The sequence below is a fragment of the Pongo pygmaeus genome, chromosome 3 (assembly GCF_028885625.2).
Source record: "Pongo pygmaeus isolate AG05252 chromosome 3, NHGRI_mPonPyg2-v2.0_pri, whole genome shotgun sequence".
In the NCBI taxonomy this organism is placed as follows: domain Eukaryota; kingdom Metazoa; phylum Chordata; class Mammalia; order Primates; family Hominidae; genus Pongo; species Pongo pygmaeus.
Window position 1 is genome coordinate 98,426,694 of NC_072376.2, and position 11,384 is coordinate 98,438,077.

Here is an 11,384-nt window from a genome sequence, read left to right on the forward strand (position 1 = left end):
GGATAATTTTTTTTCTTGTGGAGACGGGGGTTTTACCATGTTGGCCAGGCAGCTCTTGAGCTCTTGACCTCAAATGATCCACCCACCTCGGCCTCCCAAGGTGCTGGGATTACAGGCGTGAGCCATGGCACTCAGCTAGTTTCTAACTTAATTTTCTTAGAAAATATTGTATTGTGGTCAGAGAAGTTCATCTGGATGATATTAATTATTTGGTCTATTAAAACTATTCCCTTATTACTGGATTGGGATTCTATATATGACCAACAGATCAAGTCTGTTAATCAGGCTATTCAAAGCTTCTATATTTCTCCTCATTTTTATCAGCTAGACCTATAATTTTTGAGAAAGATACTTTAAAATTTTCTAACAATATTCTGAGTTTATCAGTTTCTTTTTATAATTTTGTCATATTTTATATTGAACAATTTGGGGCTCTACTACTAGGTGAATGGAAGTTTGGAGTTGTTCATATCTCCCTGAAGAATTGATCCTTTTATCATTAATTAGTGCTTATTTTTCATTGTAATAATGCTTTTTACCTGAAACTCTATTTTTTCTGATATTAATATTGTCATACCATCTTCCTTTGATTAGTAACTTCCTGATATGTCTTTTCCTTTATTTAACTTTCAAACTTTGTTTCATGATTTGATGTAACAACTTGCATCTTTACAATTCTGGAATATTTTTTTCATCATCTTTTTGTCTATTTCATCTTCCTACCTTCTCAATTTTATCTTTCCAGAGCCCTTATTAAGCTATGCTTGACCTTGTTAATCTATCCTCTGTCTTTGTTAACTTCTTTTTTCCATATTAAATTTCTATAATTATCATTTTCGAGGCATTCTAGGTAACTTTTCTCAGATCTGTTTTGTAGCTTACTAATGCTCTGATGTGCTAATTCAATTCTCATACTTCCCCAGACCCGTGATTAGATATTTTGTAGTCTCTTCTTCATCAAATCAGTCGATGTTCCAAGCCCTCAGTTAAATTACTTGTAGTTTTCTGCCTGCCTAATACTGGAGGCCTCATCTTCTGTCCCTATGTGCAAAAGAAAAACCTAGACCCAAGCTCTGTGGCCTCGATCCAAGACTAATATCCCTCATGTGCTTCTACTTTTTGTTCTATATTTCAGTTTCTTCCTTGGTTCTGATACCTGAAGCTGCTCTTTTATTTTAACCTTGATGATGTATTTTAAAAATATATTTCTTAAAAATTTTCCAGAACTTTTATATGTTTGCATTGGGAGGGATTTCTTCTGTGTTCAACTTAGTCCTTTTCATTCCTGGAAGTTTTCCACAAGCACCTGATACATACAAATGTGTCAATATATTGTTTTGTAAGGGTTGTCCTTCTCAGTATTTTAACTTCAATTTCTTCCAATATTTTGGCTCTAAAATAGCTTTGGAAAGCAAAGAGAATATATTGTAGAATAATTCTGAGTGGCAACCAGCATAGTACCAAATTTTCATGTAAAAATGTGGTCATATGTTTAAAATAGCCTTCTAAATGATGTAGGATTACAAAATATGAACTATTATTTTTTAAAAATCTAGTTGCCTACAAAGAGAAGGAAGATTAATTTTTAAGTGTTCTTATTATCTGGATGAAATATCAACATGTGAGGATCAAATTTTTCAAAGCAGAAACACAATTGAGATTTTAATTTTAAAATTGTTATTAAAATAATCAGATACCTGAGAGCTACACATGCATTAACCTTTCAACTTTCAGTGGTATGGTAAGTTTGAATGAGTCCCATGGGACTTTTGCTCAGAATAGGAGAAATTAAAAAGTCAGCCAAGGCCAAGATACATCTTAAATAGAGATGTAACTTTAATAGCCCTCTTTTGAATAATATATGTATATGATTTGGATCTTAGTGGTTGTGGAGAAAACAGTCTCTGTTTTTAAAAATGTTACTGCGAATTCTACAATTATCCAAAAGCTATACAAAACAACTATCAATTTATAGAGATATAAAATACCTATGCCCTGAGCTATATTAATAACTTGGGAAGCAGTGAAAATTGGGGATAGCAAGGAATGGGCTTTATTTTTACAAAATATAAGATGCAGTGTTTATTTAACACATGTGATCTTTACCTCTCGTATCAATGTAAGCTCATTACTTTGGGTACTCTTTTATAAGATGGGACTCTATATGCTTCCAAAAACCCCATTCTTAGCAGTGAACTTAACCAACAATGACATTTTCCTATCAATCACTATTTTTCCTTTTATAGAAAGCAAATGTTATTGCCCTCTTTTTTTTTCCAATGGTATCAGACTTTCCCGCTGCATTTAGTGTAGTCAAGTTTACAATTTAATGTCCAAGAAGCTTTCTGCCTCTTCTGCCCGGCATGTGTTACTGGCTTATCTGTGCTGGCATTCTCTTATTTACTATTAAATGACAGCTGCTTCCAAGAGAGGCCTTGGGACCTAATTACTAAAGTGACAGTAAATCATCTTAGCAAATAGTAAAATAATACAGCAAAATTACATCCTTTAAATCATTGAAAGGGCTTTATTCCAATTTCCTAAGCATCATAGAGAGTTTAGAAAATATTTGTATGCCTCTTGCATTTCAAGTGAATAAAATCACCTTATCTCTTACTCTTGCCTCCCCATCCCCCCTCCCCCACATCCTTTGTAGCTTAGAACAGCGAAACCTGACTTTGGAAACAGAAATGATGAGCCTCCATGATGAACTCGATCAGGAGAGGAAAAAGTTCACAATGATAGAAATAAAAATGCGAAATGCCGAGCGAGCAAAAGAAGATGCCGAGAAAAGAAATGACATGCTACAGAAAGAAATGGAGCAGTTTTTTTCCACGTTTGGAGAACTGACAGTGGAACCCAGGAGAACCGAGAGAGGAAACACAATATGGATCCAGTGAGCCTGCTTTCACCTGCTATCTCTGATGGCTCTGGCAAGGACTCCAGGGATTCTAGTGGGATATGACTAAGAACCAGGTGGCTGGTCACCTGGATGTACAGAAGTCTAACTGGTGAAGGAATATCATTTACAGACATTAACCATCCATATCTGCAATGTGTACCAAAGTTATATCATGCCCCATAATGCTACTGTCAAGTGTTACAACTGGATATGTGTATATAGAGTAGTTTTTCAAAAGTAAACTAAAAATGAGAAGCATATTTCAAGAATTATTTTATTGCAAGTCTTGTATTTAAAATGTTAAATCAATATGTTGTTGCAATTTAGCTTGCTTTCAAGCTTCACCCCTTGCACTTAACATAAGCTATTTTTGGCATTGTGTTATCATCGGCTTATTTTATAGATCAATATTTTTATTTCCCTTTTTGCTGAGGAAATGAAGATAAGCAAAAATATAAATATATATATATAAATATATGAGTTATTAAAATCCGAAGAATACTTTGTGGCTGTGCTGTTTGTGCCAATAGACTTTGTCATGACCAAAAAGAGAAATGTAAATAGTTTTATAAAATACAGTCGAATCACCAGGAACCTTTGAGCTGCTTTTAAAATTCTTCCCCTGGCACCACTCAGTTTTGCTTTTGCGAGGCGATTTGACATAGGAACTTTGAGACTCCATGAGAAAGTCCCTTTCTGAGGCCCACTGTCTACCTTGCCAGATCCTCAGTGCGTATCGCCAATGCAGAATGCTCCTTAGAGAAGAAAAAATGGTAAAGAATGGCATTTAACGATTCAGGCTTTGAATTACTCTGTCCTTCTGGACTGAATCTCTTTAACTGCTGGATAGTTTTAGAGGAATTCTCCTGCTACTTGGGTATTGGGAAACAATGCTTGCTAAACCATGCCCACATGAGCAACTGTCTCCCACTCAAACCTCTCCCACCTCCCAACAACTGCACTTTAGAATACCAGCAGTGTAATGGTATTACTGTTTCCCTCTAAGTGAAACTGCTAGAGTATGTGTCATGTAGTGACATTTTTTTTTCTCATTCAGGCTATTGCCATCTGGGATTCTCTCCCTACTACAGCTGGCAAAGTTGGTTTGCAGCAAGAAGATAGTGGGAGGGGGCCGGGCTGCAGGAGGAGAAGGAGAAAAGTTTAGAAGAAACAAACAATTTTGCTTCTAATTTTGACAGTATCAGTCTTTCCTGCTGAAACATACAATAATTTTAAAAGGTGAATGCCTAAAGTTCCAATTTTGGCAAATACGTGAACCTCAGCAATGCTAATTTTCTAGAAAAACCCATGGCTCTTTGGAGCTAGAGTTTTGGGAGAACAGTTCTTCACAATAAGGCAATGGTTTTGAGAAGCCAGGCAAATAATCTTTCTCACAGTAGAACAAAAAGTTACAAAAAGCATAATCGGAAATAAAGACTACATACTTGAGTTTATGGGGTTTGTGTTGTTTGAAGGTTGAATGCTTGCATGTGTTTATTTATTTTCAAGAGGGAAAGTGGTCTGTACTGCTTTCATCCTTGCCACTGTCTTGGTTTTATTTTTACTCTCCCACTGAGCAAGCGTCTGTGGTCCTATGGTATCAACCAGTACCTTTATAGCAATAATTTCTTTAATTCCCTTTTCTCTCTCTTTCCAATTATTTAACCAGTTACTTCCACCTGGACATACGATAGGAAATTCAAACTCAAAATGTGAAAATTGATCTTAATAACTCTCCCTTCATATCTTTTCACTTATTTCCAGTCCTTATCATAGTTGATAAAAACCTCAGACTCATCCAGAAAGCTATATGATGCCCTAGTAAGAAAACAAAGATATTCAAACTGCTTGGGTTCAAATGATGTACAATTTGCCAGCTGTTACTGAACCTTCCATGCATTAACTTTTTTTTTCCTCTGTGCAATTGGAATAATAAAAATACTACTCTCATAGAGTTGTTATATGGTCTTAATGAGATAGCTTGGGTTAGGCTGAGCACAGCTGCTAGTAGAATCCAAAAAGGGGCCGGGCACGGTGGCTTACGCCTGTAATCCCAGCACTTTGGGAGGCTGAGGCGGGCAGATCACGAGGTCAGGAGACTGAGACCATCCTGGCTAACACAGTGAAACACTATCTCTACTAAAAAAACAAAAATACAAAAAATTAGCCGGGTGTGGTGGTGGGCGCCTGTAGTCCCAGCTACTCGGGAGGCTGAGGCAGGAGAATGGCATGAACCCGGGAGGCAGAGTTTGCAGTGAGCCAAGATCGTGCCTCTGCACTCCAGCCTGAGCAACAGAGCGAGACTCTGTCTAAAAAAAAAAAAACAAAGGACTCCATAAATGTTAACTCATATTTTTCTTTCTTTCTTTCTTTCTTTTTTTTGGAGACAGGCTCACTGTCTCATTCTATCACCCAGTCTGGAGTGCAGTGGCATGATCACGGTTCACTGCAGCCTTGACCTCCCTAGGTTCAGGTGATCCTCCCACCTCAGCCTCCCGAGTAGCTGGGAATGCAGGCATACACCACCATGCCCAGCTAATTTTTGTATTTTTTTTGTAGAGACAGGGTTTCGCTATATTGCCCAGGCTGGTCTCAAACACCTGGGCTGAAGCTATCTGCCCTCCTCAGCCTCCCAAAAGTTATGCAAGATGCATAGCAATAGGTCACTTAATTTGTCTGGGACTACAAGCGTGAGCCACCATGCCCAGCCAACTCATATTTTTCTTCTCTACTCCCTTCTTCACTCATAAATTTGCTCACCAGCTTATCTCTTCCACTCATCTTTGCCTTTTTAATCTGCTCTCTTTAATCACTTTTCACTTACCTTTTGATGAAGGCATCCTACCCAGCACGTTTTGTTTCAGCATCTCTCCTGTACTTTTGTCCTTTGCAGGCTGCCTTTTCGAAATTATTCATCTGACCATAGCTTGATCTTGCTAATTACATATGATGACTGTCACTTGCCCAGGACAAAGCTCTTCACATAGTGTAAAAGGCCCTACCTCCAGTTTCATTCTTGTCTCCTACCACTTCCCACCACATCTGCCATGCCTTTTCATACCTCTAGAACTTTCCACTTTCTATTGCTGTGTCCTTCTTGCTTGCCTTCCTTCTAGCTGGTACGCTGCAAACATCCTTTAAGAGCCAAATCAATGTCAGTTTCCTCATGAAGCTTCCCAGAATCTCAAATCAGTGTAATTTGCTTTTTGTGCCCCCATTCGCATATATCTCTTTCTGTCTTTCCCACATCTGATTATTTTCTTTATCAAATAAGAAGCAATTTAGGAGGGAGAGTGGTGAAGTGGAAATAGCAGAAAATTGAGAGCCATTCAAACCTAGATCTGCCTCTCAACATGCCTTATGCAAGATACATGGCAATGCCAGGTAACTTGACTTGTCTGATCTCATCTACAAGGTGGAGATAATAACTCCTACAAAGTAGGGATGTTGCCATGGTTAATGGTGGTATGTAATGTGCTTATCCCAGTGCCTGTCACTTTGCTCCATTGATAACTCTGTTGATAAATGGAGCTTCTTAAGGGGCCAAGATCGTATCTTCTTGCTCTTAAATCCCTCCATGCCTTATGCCAAAGAGAATGTCAGCACAGTGAGTTTGCAGTAATTTTTGGGAATGCAAATATACTCAAACACACACACAGAGTGTTTTGTGGCCTGTGATATTTGAGGGATGATATATCAATTTTAATTGTCAATTTCAGTGATGATGGCACTAATCAATGGATACCATGAGCAGCATGTTCATCTGGATTTCCGTTAGTCAAACAAAAAGCCTAGACAATATTAAGTGCAATTAACATAAGAATAAATTGGAAATCAATACGGATACAAAGTAGTTAGGTAGTATCAAGATTTCATTTGCTGCATCCTGTATATGCCTCTTTAAAACTCTTTAGGTAATTAAAATGAATCTTAAGTTATAAACTCAAGAGAAAGGATTTGCTTGCAGATGTTAGCGTCACTATTCAAACTAGATGTCTGGGTATCCTTTGGAGAACATTTAAGATAGAATTGCCTATGATGTCAGTTCCACTGAAACATGATTTTATATGTAACATTATGAAATGACTAAAATCTCCAAGTGGAGTTTAAGTAATCGTTCCCATTGATTCTCAAGCTAGGATAGCCTTCAAAAAATCATTCCCAGGCTGGGTAGTTTATATTATTGATATAATCATGACACCTTGAAAATTCAGGAGAGCATTAAAGAATATAATGCTTGCCACAAACCCCAATGTTCCTTACACCGCAGAGCTGCACTCTGATTAGAGTACCATACGCATGAGTTTTGGAATCTAAGACCAGGGTTCAAACCCGGCTCTGCCACCTCATAGCTTTATGAACTTAAGTTACGTAATATATATAAGCCTAAATTTGTTTTTTTCTGGAAGTAGGGTTAATAGTTCCTCCCTTGTCATATTTTTATGAGGAATGTAGTATAATAGGTGAAGGGATTAGCATAGTGCCTGGAACACAATAAGTGCTCACTAAATGGAAACTATCAGCCCTCAAATTATTTCTATTGAAAGAGTGTTTCAGCTTCTAAGGAATGTAGCAAGGTTCTGGACTCAGGGATTTGACCAGCATTAAAAGTATCATGATCACCAGCACAGGATATAATTATATCTTCGTCTCAGAGACTCTTAAGTTTACCTGCCAGATAATCTGCCAGGGATTGATGGCAAGGAAAGTAACCCAAATCACTCTTTCTTTCTGAGATAATGCAATTACATCCATGATCTGAAAATCATGTCTAAACAGCTACGTGTAACTGTCCTTCATCAACTCTATCCATGTCTACACTAAAGATGATGTTGGGTGTTAAAGGTATTGGATAAAATACAATGAATGTTTCTGAGGGCTATGATGAATAAACTGAGGGCTATGGACTAGGACCTCTGGGGTACATAAATTTACAGTTATTGCCATATTATATGATGTGCTATAGAAGTAACTAAAGAGACCATAAAGATGAAGCTCAGGAGAGCACTGCAGAGCCATGACTTTGGTGTGAGTCCTAAAGACCAGTAGGAAGTCATCAGAGCTGCAGGTTTGGTAAGGGGCCTTCCTAGCCCATGGAACAGCATGGCAAATGTGCCTTCAGGGTAGACCCTAGGGAGTCTTTTCAGTAAAATAAACATGACCTACCAAGTTCATGCCATCAAGATGGCATTGTGCATAACACCTTAGCAGGACACCATGAGACCTGAAACCACACTTAGTACCCACGCGGCTTCTACTCTCTTATTCAAAGAAAGCATCCAGAGCTGGAAACATTTTGCCTTGTTTGAACTCACAAACTACAGGAAAGGAGTGCTGGAACTGTGGCTCCCAAAGGTCTGTTTCATTTTCTCTTTATAGTCTTCTTAACTGCACAAGTGGGGAATGAGTTGAAAGTTAGAACTGCCCAGCTTAAGGGCCTCTTGCTCTGAAGTGACTTGGAGAACTAACAGTTCCCCAGGCAGCTAAAATCTACTGAGCCTACTGTAGATCTTCCAGTAAAAAGTTTAGCTGATGAAAAGTGTGGTTTTTAAAGCACCATTTGTGGCTCAGGTACAGGGCTGAATGATACTCTTTTATTTATGAACTTCTGTATAGCTGCTGTCTGTATGGCCTCTTGAGGGATAAGCCACGGTGAGGCCAGCCTTTTCTTAAATAGGGAGTAAGGGCAACAGGAGAACAGTGAATTGTTAGGGGGCAAACCAAATTGGCATCATTCTCTTAGAGCAAAACTGTCTCTTACTTCTGGGGGAAGCCCCGAGCATCCCACCTGTACTTGTGAATAGAGGTTGTCCATCCCAGCTCTCTCTTCTCCACACACCCATTCCCTGTTCCCTACCCCCTCATGATTCACTAGATTAATTATGCACCACACTGAAGTGATCCCCAGGGTCATGCCATCATGCCCTCATCGCTGGTTACCTGTTGCCAAAATAGTCCAAGTTCCCATGCCATTTTTCCTTCATCTATTTGCTTATCCCCATATTGCCCAGTGTATTCTCTCATTTGCTTCTGTCTCCAATGGGCTCCCCCTGCCTAGGACCTTTCCACTATCCCCTCTAGATCTTACAGCCGCCATCACCCTCCCCTATGTCCTCTTCTCTGAATCATGGTTGCCTCCTGAAGACACCACTTTCCCTCCAACCCTCTCAAGCCTAGCTGTCTTCCTCTCTACAACCTGCATATCACTGGCCTGAAGGGGAGACAGATCTTGCTTTGCTATTTGCAGCTACTTTCAGACCTTTAATCCTTCTTCCTCTCTAATGACCTTCTTACAAGCACATGTCTCCTTATCATTGACTGAATATTCTATCACCTAACCCACTCACCCTCTGCACTCATACTCCATTCACCATCTTGGCCACTCAGCTCCTTGACAACTTTTGAAAATCTTGTTCTGCCGCTGCCTGAACATCAGCCACCACACTCATGGTTATACTGCGTACTGTGTCATGACTAATCACTGGCATCACCAACAGTTCCATTTCAAGCATCCCACGCTGTGGTCATCACTTCTTCTCTCTCTAGTCACTCCCCTTAGCACCATCACTCCAACTTGGTAAGCTTTCACCGACTATCATCCCCCATTTCCTTACTTCCCTCCTTGACCAGCTTAGCTTCTATGGTTCCTTCTCATAATTATTCTATTGCCCCACTTCCAAATCCCATTATTGACTCTCCCAGCACTGTACTACTCTTTTGAGAATTAAAAAGAAACAAAATGCAACTCTATAAAACTAAAACTAATTTTTTCTTACTCTTAACCTGTGCCTAAAAAAACTAAACCACTGGAGAACAAAAGACCACCATGTTGACCTGTGTTCCTTTGTATTTATATGAATATGGCTCGCATGGTTTTCATCACTGTCCAGTAACCTATTGTCACAGTTTCCAAGGTCCATTTCATACTTCTCAAACTTCCACAAACTCTTCATTGTCTACTGACAACCTTACTTCTATCTTTACTGAGACCAAAAAAAAAATCAGATGAGTATGTACTTATGCCCATCACGTCACCATATTCCCAAACTACCTGCTTCTGTGCACACCACCTCACAGCCTGCTACAGTTACTGTGCAGGGCCAGCGCCTCTGCCCATGTACTGGAGCCTGTCCCTCCACCCTTTTCAAGTATGTGACTCTATCAAATAAATATCCCTTTCTCTTTTGCATTATCACTTTTGCTATCTCTCTGTTAGCCCCACCAGCACTATTAACCATGCTATATTAGCTTTTAAAAAATTCTCTCAATTTCACATTTATCTCCAACTTCTACATCATTCTTCTGCTGCACTTTGTAGAAAAATATTTTGAATTTTCTGTATCCATTTCTACTTCCTCACTTCCCATGTTTTCTTGAACTCACTTGAGTTACTCTTTTCTTGCTCAATACTGCATAGAAACTGCTCTCATTGGGGTCATCGATGACCTTCAGACGGATTTAGTCCAACTGTGAATCTTCAGTTTCCATTTTACTCAGCCTCTCAATAACAATCCACCCCTGCCCATTCCCTCACTTTTGAAACACCTTCTTTATTGGCTTGCAGGACAGCACACTCCTGGTTTTCCCTCCACCTCACTGAACATTCTGGAATACCCTCCTGTTTTCTGAGGTCTGTATGTTGGAGTGAGAGGCATCTCCATCTTTGGTTTTCTCTTCTTTAACTACGCTGTCTTTTGGTGGGCTCATACAGACTCATGGCTTTTAATACTATTTATAAACTGATTACTCTGAGATTTCTGTTTCAGCTCAACCTCTTCCTTGAACTCCAGCTCACAAGACACTCCTGCTACTCCATGTGGATTTTTGTGTGTGTGTGTGTGTGATGGAGTCTCACTCTGTCACCCAGGCTGGAGTGCCGTGGCTTGATATCAGCTCACTGCAATCCCCGCCTCTTGGGTTCAAACAATTCTCCTGCCTCAGCCTCTGAGTAGCTGGGACTACAGGTGCGTGCCACCACACCCGGCTAATTTTTTGTATTTTTAGTAAAGATGGGGTTTCACCGTGTTAGCCAGGATAGTCTCGATCTCCTGACCTCGTGATCTGCCCACCTTGGCCTCCCAAAGTGCTGGGATTACAGGCGTGAGCCACCGTGCCCGGCCTCCACTTGGATATCTAATAAACATCTCCGACTGATATTCCAGAAACAAACATGATTTTCTCCCCAATGTTCTTCTAACCCATTGTTCACCATCTCAGTCAACTGTACCATCATTTACTTCATGGTTTAGGTAAAAGAATCTAGAGTCATTTCTGATCTCTTACTTTTATATCACAATATCAATCTATCAGCAAATCTTGTCAGCTCTGCCTTCACAATAGGTCCAGAATTAAAATCCTTCTCAGCATCTCCTTTTCCTAGTCTAAGCCCCATCATGTCTTTCTGGATTAATGTTTTATCCGACAATGGATTTTTTGTCCCCATTCTTATTTTTCTTCCTAAGATTCCTCTTTACTCAGTAGC

General features: G+C 39.5%; 1 protein-coding gene across 4 annotated transcripts in view; it reads left to right on the forward strand.

The window, feature by feature from the left end:
* Positions 1 to 4,351, forward strand: part of ARHGAP24 (Rho GTPase activating protein 24) — a 518,413-nt gene extending 514,062 nt beyond the window's left edge. For all 4 annotated transcript variants that reach the window (XM_054485627.2, XM_054485630.2, XM_054485628.2 and 1 more), the window contains one exon: positions 2,657 to 4,351. In XM_054485627.2, the coding sequence (XP_054341602.1) occupies positions 2,657 to 2,900 (244 nt within the window). In that variant the 3' untranslated portion in view covers positions 2,901 to 4,351. The remainder of the gene's footprint in view (positions 1 to 2,656) is intronic.
* Positions 4,352 to 11,384: the final 7,033 nt, after the last annotated feature.